General features: G+C 30.6%; 1 protein-coding gene across 2 annotated transcripts in view; it reads right to left on the bottom strand.

The window, feature by feature from the left end:
• Positions 1-15,186, bottom strand: part of LOC122500727 (apolipoprotein D-like) — a 109,659-nt gene extending 94,473 nt beyond the window's left edge. The window contains exons 1-2 of one of the 2 annotated variants that reach the window (XM_043609797.1): positions 14,930-15,186; positions 8,183-8,301 (exon numbers count right to left, since the gene is read on the bottom strand). In XM_043609797.1, coding sequence (XP_043465732.1) covers positions 8,183-8,293 — 111 coding nt within the window. In that variant the 5' untranslated portion in view covers positions 8,294-8,301; positions 14,930-15,186. Of the gene's footprint in view, positions 1-8,182; positions 8,302-14,783; positions 14,803-14,929 lie in introns of those variants that run through there. The other variant, XM_043609798.1, reaches the window with a different exon arrangement.
• Positions 15,187-15,432: the final 246 nt, after the last annotated feature.

Here is a 15,432-nt window from a genome sequence, read left to right as displayed (position 1 = left end):
GTTCTAAACTATCAACTTACTTGAATAAATTCAAATCTAATATATTATTTGAATAAACAGTATTAAAAATTTTAGTCGTATATTTACATAATTCTTATTTTTTTAATAACTCGATGTAATAAGAATTTATAATTTACCACAATTTAGAGTGAGAATTATTCACAAAATATTTATATTGTTTTCCCTGTATGAACTATACATTGACAAGTATAAAAAAGTAGTTGGATATTTTTAAAACACAATACGAATGTTATATATTTTTATTTCATTTTTTTGTTTTAACGGCGTTGGAAGGTCTGTAAAATTTGTAGGTTACAATTATCGCCCGACAAAATACGACACTGACTGATTTAAATGACGTGAAATAGGTAAATAAACATTTTTCAACCACTTTTTCTCTAAACACAGACACTTTTTACAAAATAGGCCAACATACAACGAGTAGGAATCTTCTTAATTACCTAAATTCGAAAGATGGTTTAAATTCATGCAGAAACGCGGTTGTAAAATGTAAAATTGGAAAGTGATGTAATGCTAAGAATATAACAGCTGGACCATTGTGCTCTCTGCATGCTTCTGCCCTCTTCTGGCGACTGGCAGTAATCCGCTTCTTGTTGTCTGTCATTACATTACTTTCCAATCATTTCCAATTTTACATTTTACAACCGCTTGACAACCGCGTTTCTGCATGAATTTAAACAATCTTTTGAATTTAGGTTATTAAGAAGATTCTTACCCATTGTATGTTGGCCTATTTTGTAAAAAGTGTCTGCGTTTAGAGAAAAAGTGGTTGAAAAATGTTTATTTACCTATTTCACGTCATTTAAATCAGTCAGTGCCGTATTTTGTCGGGCGACAATTGTAACCTTAAAATTTCACAGACCTTTCTTCACAGACCTTCGCTTTTATTTGGATATTTGAAAATAAAATTAATACTTGATTAATTAAAATGGTTTAAATCTTTTTTGTCACTGATTAACTTAAAATACAATGTACCTAATTCATATAAAAAAAGTTGTGAAATTAACAAATCTCTAAATCAGAGATGTGAATTTATGGCGTTTTCTGGTATAAAGTTTGACAGAATCGAACACAACTTATCACAGTAATTGTGACTATAATGTTTAATTTAGATACACTTATATTTCATTGGACTTCAAATTAATATTATTTCAAGTTTAGAGATTAATTTTTTTCCGTGTACTATTAAAATAGACCAAATTATCAAGAAAACTAAAGAGTCAATTATAGAAAATATTGATTTAATATTCATGATTAACATTTATGCGCGATTTATTATAAAACTTTTTGAAAACAATTATAATTCTTTGTATATGGGCAATTCCACGTAAAATTTCAGTCGACCTTTAGAATCGGCAAAACATACTTTTTTCTTTTCTATATTGAAAAAAACCGGAGAGGTATTTTTTTCTAGGACAAATTTTTGAGTTATGAATTTTCAAAATTTTCGTTTTTTAAATGCAGATCTATTTTTAATGTCGAATAACTAAAAAATATTGTTTATTTTTATTTTTTGACAAGAGAAAAAAGTTTTGTTCTTCCCTGTACTATTCAATAATGATAACAATATTTTTTTTATGTTTTATTAAAAAAATAAAAATTTTTTATAAACAAATTAGGTTTTTTTTAACTTTGGGTATGACAAATTTTTCTTCTTTAAAAAACATACCTAAAAATGCTGGAAAGTTAACAAATAAGAATATTTGTAGAAAAAATAATGTTTCCTTCTTTTCCATTGCCATGGAAAACAATTCAAAACATATGTAAATTCTCTCAAAAACTTAAAAAACTTATTAGCACAAACAATTACATTTGTTATAAAAAAAATTATTTACTTCTTAAACAAATTAATAATTGCTTATTTCTGAAAAAATTAATATAAAACATTTTTAAAATTCAATTACAGGCAAACCTCTCTAGGGCGGAAAGCAATTTTTAGTGGCCAAAAGTTTTTATTTTCTTTTTAGGGGGTTGAGACTAAATGTTATATTTAAAAAAAAATGAAATATATTCACCATTTTATTTTTTATTAAGGCAACGAATCAAAGAATTGCTTTTTGTAAATAGGAGGAGTTTAAATATTATTTTTAGTGGCCAAAAGTTTTTATTTTCTTTTTAGGGGGTTGAGACTAAATGTTATATTTAAAAAAAAATGAAATATATTCACCATTTTTTTAAATAAGGCAACGAATCAAAGAATTGCTCTTTGTAAATAGGAGGAGTTTAAATATTATTTTTATTGGCCAAAACTTTTTATTTTCTTTTCAGGGGGTTGAGACTAAATGTTATATTTAAAAAAAAATGAAATATATTCACCATTTTATTTTTTATTAAGGCAACGAATCAAAGAATTGCTTTTTGTAAATAGGAGGAGTTTAAATATTATTTTTATTGGCCAAAACTTTTTATTTTCTTTTCAGGGGGTTGAGACTAAAATTAAAATTTTTTAAAAATGAAATATATTCACCATTTTTTTAAATAAGGCAACGAATCAAAGAATTGCTCTTTGTAAATAGGAGGAGTTTAAATATTATTTTTAGTGGCCAGAAATTTTTATTTTCTTTTTAGAAGGTTGAGACTAAATGATAAATTTAAAAAAAATGAAATATATTCACCATTTTTTTATGAAGGCAACGAATCAAAGAATTGCTTTTTGTAAATAGGAGGAGTTTAAATATTATTTAAAAAAATAAAATAATATTTATATAAAAATAATATTTAAACTCCTCCTATTTACAAAAAGCAATTCTTTGATTCGTTGCCTTAATAAAAAATGGTGAATATATTTCATTTTTTAAAAATTTAACATTTAGTCTCAACCCCCTGAAAAGAAAATAAAAAGTTTTGGCCAATAAAAATAATATTTAAACTCCTCCTATTTACAAAGAGCAATTCTTTGATTCGTTGCCTTATTTAAAAAAATGGTGAATATATTTCATTTTTTTTTAAATATAACATTTAGTCTCAACCCCCTAAAAAGAAAATAAAAACTTTTGGCCACTAAAAATAATATTTAAACTCCTCCTATTTACAAAAAGCAATTCTTTGATTCGTTGCCTTAATAAAAAATAAAATGGTGAATATATTTCATTTTTTTTTAAATATAACATTTAGTCTCAACCCCCTGAAAAGAAAATAAAAAGTTTTGGCCAATAAAAATAATATTTAAACTCCTCCTATTTACAAAGAGCAATTCTTTGATTCGTTGCCTTATTTAAAAAAATGGTGAATGGGTCAGAATTCGTGAAATTTTCACAGAAAATAAAAAGTATTTTTTTTAAATCGAAATGTTGAAAAAACATTTCTATTTGGCCTTAAGAATGTGTCCACCAAAAAACAGGAAAAAAAATTATTTTTTATAAAAGTTATTGCAAAATTAATTTTTTAGCAACTTTTTAAACAAAATTTTATTTCTCCTAAATGAATGAACCGATTTAAATGAACCAAGCGGGAATATCAAGGGGATAAAATATACTTTCGTTTAGAATTAGAAAATTTCTAAAAAGTTAATTTTTTAATAATTATTTAATAAATTTTTTATAAACAATTAATTTTTTTTAATGTTCTGCGCCTTTTAAAAATTTGAAAAAAATATTAACATACACTTAAAACTATAAGAAATCAAAATCCGTTGACAAAATTTTGGAGCAACAATTATTTTAAAAGTTATAAACAAATTATATTGAACGAAGATGCGATTTTGATGATTTTCAGAATTAAAACATTATTTTTAACTACGAAATGAAGAAAACACTGTCAAATTAACATTTTTATTCAATTATATAACCATAAAAATTGAAAAAAATGGTCAAAAACTAAGTTCAGCGTTGATGCACAACACCGCGCCAATATAATTTGTTTATAACTTTTAAAATAATTGTCGCTCCAAAATTTTCTCAACGGATTTTGATTTCTTATAGTTTTAAGTGTATGTTAATATTTTTTTCAAATTTTTAAAAGGCGCAGAACATTAAAAAAAATTAATTGTTTATAAAAAATTTATTAAATAATTATTAAAAAATAAACTTTTTAGAAATTTTCTAATTCTAAACGAAAGTATATTTTATCCCCTTGATATTCCCGCTTAGTTCATTTAAATCGGTTCATTCATTTAGGAGAAATAAAATTTTGTTTAAAAAGTTGCTAAAAAATTAATTTTGCAATAACTTTTATAAAAAATAATTTTTTTTCCTGTTTTTTGGTGGACACATTCTTAAGGCCAAATAGAAATGTTTTTTCAACACTTCGATTTAAAAAAAATACTTTTTATTTTCTGTGAAAATTTCACGAATTCTGACCCGAATATATTTCATTTTTTTTTAAATATAACATTTAGTCTCAACCCCCTAAAAAGAAAATAAAAACTTTTGGCCACTAAAAATAATATTTAAACTCCTCCTATTTACAAAAAGCAATTCTTTGATTCGTTGCCTTAATAAAAAATAAAATGGTGAATATATTTCATTTTTTTTTAAATATAACATTTAGTCTCAACCCCCTAAAAAGAAAATAAAAACTTTTGGCCACTAAAAATTGCTTTCCGCCCTAGAGAGGTTTGCCTGTAATTGAATTTTAAAAATGTTTTATATTAATTTTTTCAGAAATAAGCAATTATTAATTTGTTTAAGAAGTAAATAATTTTTTTTATAACAAATGTAATTGTTTGTGCTAATAAGTTTTTTAAGTTTTTGAGAGAATTTACATATGTTTTGAATTGTTTTCCATGGCAATGGAAAAGAAGGAAACATTATTTTTTCTACAAATATTCTTATTTGTTAACTTTCCAGCATTTTTAGGTATGTTTTTTAAAGAAGAAAAATTTGTCATACCCAAAGTTAAAAAAACCTAATTTGTTTATAAAAAATTTTTATTTTTTTAATAAAACATAAAAAAAATATTGTTATCATTATTGAATAGTACAGGGAAGAACAAAACTTTTTTCTCTTGTCAAAAAATAAAAATAAACAATATTTTTTAGTTATTCGACATTAAAAATAGATCTGCATTTAAAAAACGAAAATTTTGAAAATTCATAACTCAAAAATTTGTCCTAGAAAAAAATACCTCTCCGGTTTTTTTCAATATAGAAAAGAAAAAAGTATGTTTTGCCGATTCTAAAGGTCGACTGAAATTTTACGTGGAATTGCCCATATACAAAGAATTATAATTGTTTTCAAAAAGTTTTATAATAAATCGCGCATAAATGTTAATCATGAATATTAAATCAATATTTTCTATAATTGACTCTTTAGTTTTCTTGATAATTTGGTCTATTTTAATAGTATTTAATTAAATTGTAAATTAAATATTCAGACGATTCAGACAAGAAAATCGTGAGTATTGCCACCTAGCGTGTGTTGAGCGCGGCTACCTTTCTCTACACTCCATGTTATCGACACTTTACATTGGTAGAAAAAATTATTACTTTAATTAATGTTTTTATTGTTAATATGCAACAATTAACAAAACTATATAATGAATTAAATACATTACATATCAAAGAATATATATTGATTGCTTTTTTTAGCATTCTATTCTTATTTTCATTACAAATTAATAAATTTCACACACTATTTCAACTGTCACATTAGCACTTTTACACTTTACACATTAATATTTAATTATTTACAACATAATTTACCCTAAATGTTGGATAAATTTACACTTTAATACTCCATTTATTATTTTCAATAGTTTATTTCAACATTCTATGCTTTTTTATTGAATTTTTCGACCAATTACCGAACGTATACCGAACGTCTACCGAATTCAGTAGATATTCAGTGAAACCCGCCCGCCAGGGGGCCCCTGGTTTAGATGGAATTAATAATAATTTTTATAAAAATTTACCACAAAATTGGATTCTGCTTATATACCATCTTTTTAATAAAATTTTATTAGAAGAGAAAGTTCCTAAAGATTGGGGAAATATAACAACTGTAATGTTTCATAAAAAGAAGGGGGATCCCAGGGATCCAGGCACCTACAGACCCATAGCTCTGGTTAATTCTCTACCAAAAATTTTTACACAAATTTTATGTTCACGGATAGTTAAATGGGTTGAATTGCAAAATTTGATTCCAGAATCTCAGGGGGGGTTTAGAAAGGGCAGAGGCTGTCTGGATAACTTGTTTACCCTTTCGTCTGTTATACAAATCCATCTAAGCAATCCGGGCGCGGTAGTTTATGCCGCCTTTATAGATTTTAAGGGGGCTTTTCCATCAGTTCCGCACGATATACTTTGGGAAAAATTGTATTCTCTGGGTCTTAGCTCGAAATGTATCCATGTAATTAAAAATTTCTACGAGAATGCATACACTAGCATAAGAACTAATGAAGGAGTAACGGAAAGTGTGAAGATTACCCTTGGTTTGCTCCAGGGGGATGTGCTAAGTCCCTATTTATTTATCTTGTTTATAGCCGATATGGAAGAATATTTTATAAAACAGGGATGTAGGGGAATATCAATTAATAATAAAACGGAAATACTCATGCAAGGATATGCAGATGACTATGTTCTATTAGCTGACTCCCCTTTAGAAATGTCTAAAAAATTGGATGCACTTTACAAGTATTGTGATTTAAATAAGCTTACGGTTAATATTGACAAAACAAAGATAGTAATTTGCACGAAGTCTGGAAATTCTAAAGCAAAAAAAAATTTCAAATTCTTTAAGTATGGCAATGAAAATATCGAGGTTGTTGATGAATACACGTATTTGGGGGTACCGTTTCATAATTCATGTTCATTTGCCCCTGCTTCCAAGAAATTTATAAACTCTGCGAGTTCCGCGGTTGGCTCGGTCCTGGGAACGATCTATTCAACAAGGGTAAACTCTTGGGATTCGTGTTCTAGACTCTTTGAAAGTTTGGCGGGTAGCGTTCTATTTTACGCATGCCAAATATGGGGAATGAGTAGCTTAGACGATATTGAGAAAGTGAAGCTTTCCTTCTACAAAAAATTATTAAATCTTCCAAATTGCACCCCAAACTACGCAGTAAGATTGGAAACGGCGTCTCCTCACCTGGCCTCAGCGGTACTAAGGCTCGTACTGTCCTGGCTAATTAAAATTTCACAGATGGATATATCACGATATCCCAGACAGTGCGCGTTGGGTCTGTTGAGACGAGCGAGGGGACAGCCCAACAATAAAATTAATTGGTTTAACCAACTTAGAACTATATTTTTTGAGCCCTGTGGAATTGGGGGGCTTTTGGATGATTTGGATTTTGATAACTTTACCTTTAATGATCGCCTTATTTTAGAAACGTATAAGAAATTTATTTATGAACGAGATAAGACTTGTGTTGAATTATCAAGGAGCCTTTTGATCTATCCCAGCCTGGGCCTATCGTGGGATTCGCGTAACTATCTTTTTTTAAATCTACCACTAAGATACAAAAAGATCCTAGCGCAGATTAGACTGCTGAACAAACATATATGCAGAATCGCGTTTGATAAGCAAAAAATAGAATTTCCTACAGAAACCCTTTGCGAATTTTGTCATTTAGATAATGAAAGTTTATTTCACATGTTAATAGACTGCCCAGCATGTGAACACATGCTGGGAGAATTTATGAAAGATAGAAAAAACAGTGACTCTCCGATCGAGTGCTGGCTGGACCTTTTCGCCTCCACGAATAGTAATGAAATTAAAAGACTGATAAATGTACTTGTTAAAATATTTAAAGAAAGAATGAGAGTTTGATTTACTGATGTACGACCGAAGAAATTTTGTATTATATTTTTATATATGCGTCACTCCCTTGTATGCACATTTATGTGTTGTAAACAAGTGTAAAATAAAATAAATAAATAAAATATGAAGTTAATTGGTTGAAAGATTGAAGGTTGTGAAAACAATAGATTGGAAAAAGTAGGAAAATAATAGGTGAGGAAAAGTTGATTATGGGATTGAGGATTTTAACTATTGGGAAAAATGCCTTGGAAATGTGTCCACCAACGTGAATTTAACGTATTATTTATATTTTTAGAAGAAATACCTGGAACATTTACATTAATATTATACGAGCATAACATTTCGTGTCTAATTAGGAACTGTTCGTCTTATCAATCGTCCTTATAATCACAGTCCCCACTTACTCATAAGTCTAAGCACACACACCTATATACAATATCTTACAATCTGTTTAAATTTACCTTGCTTGCATTAAAGTCTTGTATAACCTTTACTTTTGGACAGTTTCCAATTCCAGGAACTTGAGACAAAACTCCTGTGCAGGTTAAAAATATGATACTCAGTAGTAGCATTTTTCCTTCTGAAATGAGTAATAGAATTATGTACATGGAAAAAAGAAAAGGGCTTTATAGCACAGCACTTGTTCGTAGCTTTATCATATAGGCCGTGCGGGTATCGCATGCAGGACCTTGGTGCGTCAATTATATACGCGTCCCGTCCCATTACGGCAAGAGAACCTAACAAAGTAAGGTTTTCTTATTGCAATGAGACGTTCGTACAATCAAAAAACTTTTAACACGGTTTTTAAGTACAGAGGTTACCCAGTAAGAAACGAAAAATTGAAAAGTATTAAAAAGATTCTATTCTTTTGAATGCCATTTCTGTCCAATACTTTTCTATCCAGTGAGAGCAATATGAAAAGTAACGATATCAATCCTCTTGAATACCCAGTAAGAAAGCAAAGATTAAGAAGCATTAAAAAAATTCTATCCTTTTGAATACCATTTCTGCCCTATGCTTCTGAATTCTGCGACAGTAGTATAATAATATAATACTAATATTATTGACATATAGAATGTTCAATTACTTTCAAATAACTGCACTCATGAATTTATTTGCTATTTTAAAAAGGAATAATTATTAAATTATCAGTTAAGAGGGTTAAAAGTGTTTAAAGGTCTCTGAAATTTTTAGGTTATGATTTATTGTCTAACAGAATAACGGCCCTGACTCGTTTAAATGACGTTAAATTGGTAAACAATCAATTTTTCAGCAAGTTTTTCTTTGAACACAAACACTTTTTACAAAATCTGCCACTGTATGTATCTTATAAATTACAAAAATCCAGAAGATTGCTTGAATGCATGCAGAAACGCGGTTCCAATGAAAAATTGAAAAGTGATATAATGACAGGCTGTAATAATTTCGGATGGGATTGGAAAGCATTCAGAAAAAAATTTTGTCTTTGTTAAAAATTACAAAAAGAATTGAATAGCATTCATTTTTAGACGAAACGTGGTCCTATCAGGGTATAGAAAAGAATTGGACAGAAATGGCATTTAAAAGTATTGGAAAATTTCTTCTACACCATACAGAGTTCTATAAATCCAATTCTATAAATTTATAGCCTTGCTATAAACCTTATTTTTTATGCGTGTACCCAGTATGAAATTATTGATATCCGCGTGCAAATAGAAGTATTGGTAAAAGATGAACAAGTATGGGAAAATGTGAAAACAGAGAGCGAATTATGACAATGTATTGCTAATAAGCGTATATCTCATAGTTAAGATTAATGAATCTCATAATGATTGCTGATAGAGCATTGCTGTTCAATTTTTATATCCACGGTTTATATTGATGGATTGACATTACCCGGTAAAAACCGGAGAATTGAAAAAAATTCAAAAGTTGAATTCATTTGAATAAGCAAATTTACTACATAATTTTATTTCCTCACTTCTTACCGGATAGCGGTTATATAGATACCTACAAGAAATCCTATAAGGAATAGGAAACTATATGAATACTTGTAGGTTATCCTTATAGAAATCCTACATAGGAACTTACGCCAGTTCCTATAAAGAATCTTATAAGAATTTATATGTGATACTTATAGGATTCCTTGTAAAAATAACCTATATATGATTTTCCAGTATTACCCGTGTAGAAATTTGTCGTGGCCTTCCTAGAAATAGACTACAGCTAGATAGCATTTATCGTGGGAAATTATTCTGAAAAAGCTGTCCTGGCCCCGAAATGTTAATGTACAGTTTTCCCCTTTATTTTCTTCGCTATGAAGACAGTCTAGAATCTAGCTAAAATTTGTCTAGGATACTGAATTGAAAATTCAGTACAAGTTCGTATAGCAGGTTGTCCAAGAATTAGCTAGGCACTGTCTAGGACGCTGACATAAGAATTTAGTACAAGTTCGTGGAGAAGGTGGCTCTGAGAGTCTACTAAGCTAGCAGACGAAATCAGTTCTTTACGTAGTGCTTGATGAAAAGAAACCAAGAGTCTACAATTGTAACTTATCTTGTTGTGAAGATAAAATCAAATTTATAAATCTAGTGAAAAGTTTTCAGTTTTCCATTTTTTAACAGGGACAGTGTACAAGTTTAAATATATTACAGCGAAAAGAAGATTTATTAGAAAAAGGACATGTGATGTCATCATTCATAGTCTCAGATTGTTTTTCATATTATAATGTTCATAATAAGTAATAAAACTTTGGTAATTTTAAGTGAATTTTTTGTGATTGCAACAATACAATATACAATTCATTTTATTATCGGTAAAGTACGAATCTTTATAGTGAATGTGTTTGTGTTTTAAAGAAAAAATCCAATGTAGCAAAATATGTTACAATTAATTTCAAAAATAATTGTAAGAGGAATTGTAATAATAACAAATACTTTTGTATTACTCTTTTGTTTGTTTAAAAGTTAAAAAAACAAAAGAGTAAAGTTGAAAAATATTGTTTTATTATTTGTAAACCTAACAATTATTCCCAGTATGTAGAAACTGATTATTTTAATATCCAGGAACTGGCTAGGAATGATTTATTTTACTAGACAAGGACTAGACAAAATAACTGTACAAAATCTTGACGTTGCTAGAGTTATATCCCTCGTTCAAGCCTGTCCATTTTTCCCATCTAGTTGCTAGATTAAATCTAGCGCAACTGGACAGTTTCTCATACACTTACACGGTAAATTTCTACACGGGTAGGGTAAACTACGACAGGTTACTGAAGGATTGATAAAACTTTGTTGCATGCACGGAGAGAAAAATCAAGCGTTTGCAGTATGGACATGGTCCATACTACAAACGCTTGTTTTTTTCTCCGTGTAGCAAAGCTATCTGTAGGGCAGCCAGGAAGCGAGGTGTGCCCGAGCCGCTAATTAAGTGGATCGACAGCATGCTTCGCGAAAGGGCCCTTGAAGCGGAGTATGGTGAGGCTAAAGTAACAGGCCTTGTCTCAAAAGGGACCATTCAAGTATTACGTAAGCATTTAAGGGGGAGGGGGGTCTAGCTATTGCTTATTTACATTAGAAAAATAGCGCTAATGCATATAAAAAAATCTTACATGTGGGAGGGGGGGTCTAAAAATCTGAAAAATATGCTTACGTAATACTTGAATGGCCCCAAAGGGTGCCCACAAGGAGGAGTCCTCTCTCCTTTATTGTGGTGCTTAGTGGCAGATGAGTTAATTAGAAACCTCAATAGCCAGGGATATTATACGCAAAGTTATGTGGATGATTTCCTTATAATTATAAGAGGGCACTCAATTGAGACCCTCTTAGAACTTACGGAACGTGCACTTAAGATTGTCAAGGATTGGTGCAATCTAACTGGACTATCTGTAAACCCAGAGAAAACGAATATAGTAGTTTTCACAAGAAAATATAAAGTACCGAGTTTAAAGAAACCGATATTTTATGGAAAAGAAATATCTTTTTCTGAATCGGCTAAGAACCTGGGAATAATCCTGGATAAAAAGCTGATTTGGAGGGAACATTTTGAATATCAGTATGGAAGGTTCTGTACTGCTTTTTGGGCGTGTAGAAGGGCGATAGGGCCTTCGTAGGGACTAAGGCCTAATATGGTCAACTGGCTCTATCAGATGATCTTAAAACCTAGGTTTTTTCACGCGGTGGTTGTTTGGTCGTCTAGGACTCAACTGATAACGGTTAAAGAGAAACTGGACCAACTTCAAGCAATGATTTTCAGGGGTATTACGGGTGCTATAAGGACCATGCCAACAGCTGCGTTGGGATTCATGCTAGCCGAAGTACCTCTGCAAGAGGTGCAAGATAGAATGATCAAGAAGGTGAAATTTAAACCCCGCTTTAAGATTACTACACCTTCCAGAATGGACTGGAAGAAAGGTTTTCCACTTGGGGACGAAGTCTGGTATACAGACGGCTCCAAGATGGACTGCGGTGCAGGCTTCGGAATCTATCGAAGAACTGGCTGCATTAAAGTGGCTGAGTCACTATGTCAATATGCTACGGTCTGGCAGACAGAGGTCTGTGCGATTTTAACTTGCGCCCAAATATCCATTCGAAATGGAACAAAGGGCAAGAGGATTAGTATTTGTGTGGATAATCAGGCGGCCTTAGGGGCTCTGAAAAATCCCACAATAGAATCCAAACTCGTCTGGGAATGCCGTAGCGTACTAGATGAGTTGGGTTCAGCAAATAAACTTTCATTGATTTGGGTACCGAGCCACTCGGAAATCAAGGGTAATGAAAGAGATTTTCTCGGCGAAAATCGTTTCCAAGACGGAATTTATAGGTCCTGAACCAGCAGTGTCAATAATGCCGTGGTTGGTTAAGGGATCCATAGGAAGATGGGGTCAAAAGGAACATGAGAAGTATTGGGCGAACGTTGGGGTGGGAAGGCAAGCGAAAACTCTGTTGGGGCTAGTACTCAACAAGAGGCGAGCGAGCGATCTCCTAAAACTCGACAAGATCAGAGTTAGAACCGTAGTTTGTCTACTTATGGGTCATGGACTATTGAAATACCATCTGCATAAAATAGACAGACAAGTTTCACCTATGTGCAGACTGTGGGGGGAGAGTAACGATACTTCGACTCACATATTATCTGAATGCCCAGCGTTGGCTAGGATCAGGCTATCAAGCAATTATTGACCCTAAGCAGGTGAGCAACCTATCGATAGAAGAGATACTGGACTTCTGGAGAAGAACAGGACTCTAAGGGGTTGTTAAAAACGAGTGAGCTGGAGTCTGGTACAATGGGTTTTATAATCTAGGTGCTTACTTTCCTCTCTTTAGGAAAATCCAGCTCGATTTCGGTTGTTAGATTAGATTAGATTGGTAACCAAGAAATAACCAAGCATTAATTTAATTTTGAAGCATTGGTAAATAATTAGTCATTAATATTGGTCCAATCTTTGTTGCCAATGAATAACCAAGGCTTGGAAAGTCCGGCATTTGCCTTGGCAGCCAATAGTGATCCAATATTGGCTGCCAATGCTTGGCAAAGTCGTGATCATCCCAACACTCTGGCAATAGTGGCCCAATATTGGTTGCTATTATTGCACCATCATTGGTACTACTGGCTCCCAATATAGGACCATTATTGCGCCAATGGTTAATTTCCCATTGGGAACCGCTTATATCTTATAGAGAAAAACCTCAGTTTTCGTTTTAAAAAATCGTATCCTTCCCCCCCAAAGAGTCAAATTATTTTTAATTTTTATTTTTTTAAATAAAAATTTTTTTTTCAAAATACTTACTTCCAATTGAAAGAGCATGAAAAAATCCATCGAAACTGAACCTTGACAAATTTTTTTCTTTAATTGTTTAAGAGTAAAAAATTATCAAAATAAGCATTGTACCGTAAAACCTCAAAAACCCCTGAGTAACCCCTGATGTGGACCAGATCAGGCGCGGCGTTTCAATCCCTAATATGGCCCCAGTAGAAAAATTTCTACACGGGTAGGTGTCAAAAAAACAGTACAACAGAAAGAAAATGTAATTTTCTGAAATTTCTATGCTTGAAAACTTAGTTCTTTCTTAATTTTTTAAAATTCCACCAATTCAGAGTGGTTACATAAATAGAAAAGCTAATTAAATAATTTTCGCGAAAATATTTACATTATACACTTTACGGACTGGGAATTTGGTCTTGAAAGGCCAAAACGATAAAAACGGCTAAAAATTTAAGAAAATCAATTTTTTGATGTAGCGCACATAACGAAGAAGTCTGAAAAAATTCATGAAGATGGGTTTTAGACTTAGTACCTTCTAAAAATAATAAAAATAATTTTTGTGCCCAACTCTAAAAAATTTAAAATTAATTAATTTTAAGGTTTTGGAATCATTTTAAACAAGAAAAACAGAGTGAGACAATTTGGTAGAAAAATTTTTTTTAAGGAAAAAAACATTTTCGAAAAAACATATTTTTGGATCCCTACGGGGTGCAAGGAGGCTTTTTCCTACATAGATCCTAGTTACCTTACACTGTAAAAAAAGGTTCTAAATTACTGATTTTTGTATTAAAATAGAACCAAATTACGATTTAGTACCAAAATGGATACTAAATTAGTACCTTTCTTTTTACAGTGTATTTTAGTACCCTGAAATACCGATAAACTGGGTCAATTCAAAAATCCAGACATAAGGGCTAGTGAAGAATTTGATACTATTTTTCAAAAATTTAAAAACGAAAATGCAAAAATCCCTTCTATTTTTTTAGAATTGTTTTTCTGCGGAGAAATGTAGAGCTATCCAATACGCCCCGGACCGGGCGTGATGCACACCTTCCCGGGGCGTAGTGAATAGTACCTAAAATCATTTTTTATAAGTTCAGATAAATCTAATAACAAAATTACAAAAATTAGAAGTTTTACTTCGTCATTAAGATGCCTCAGAAGTTTTATTGGAGAATATTTTGTATTTCTTATCAATACAGTAAGTGTAAATCAAAAATCTCAAATTGTCCGTTAAAAACAAATTTTTGAAGCTCAAAACGTTATGTCGTTATATGAGTTGTTTCTTTAAGGCTACTTAATATTAAATGTGATATTACCATGAAGTGAATATTTTTATCAGCGTAATATTAATTTATTAAAAATTAATTGTTTCACTAATGAATATAGAAATTTGTGGTTTAAGTTGTCAGACGTTATTTTATTACAGCTATATAGTATCTTAATTTTATTTTTCTTTACTTACTTTTGCAGACAATATTTTAATTGTACATATATTATTATAAAAATTATAAAACTTTTAAACTATCTTTCAAATAAAATTCGTGTCACTAATGCATAAAAACTGGGTTTGCTATACTCATGTAAAAACAATATATTTAAAGTTTTAGATATTTAAAGAAGATAATGTTTGCTTGTATAACTTGTCACTTCAAATAGTTATGCAACTAGCTATAGTTCGTTACAAATGCTCGCAAAACAAGCGTACAGTTTTTTTTGTAAACATAATTAAACACAATAATAAACATATTCTTATCCGTGAGTCATTTCATTACATTTAGACCAAACTTATTGATGTACTAGCGACATATCCTCACTCGCTAACGCTCGCTCGGTTGTATTTATAATTATTTGTTTTTATTTATTTGAGATAAGTAAATGTTTACTGAACATAAATATTTTATTTTATAGCATCAAATAAATAGTTATTTGTACCAAATATGAATTACTTAAGTAAAAATATGCAAT

This window comes from Leptopilina heterotoma, unplaced genomic scaffold (genome assembly GCF_015476425.1).
Source record: "Leptopilina heterotoma isolate Lh14 unplaced genomic scaffold, ASM1547642v1 Lhet_190, whole genome shotgun sequence".
Taxonomy (NCBI): Eukaryota; Metazoa; Arthropoda; class Insecta; order Hymenoptera; family Figitidae; genus Leptopilina; species Leptopilina heterotoma.
Note: the sequence above shows the minus strand (reverse complement) of the source record. Positions and strands in the feature narration are given on the sequence as shown.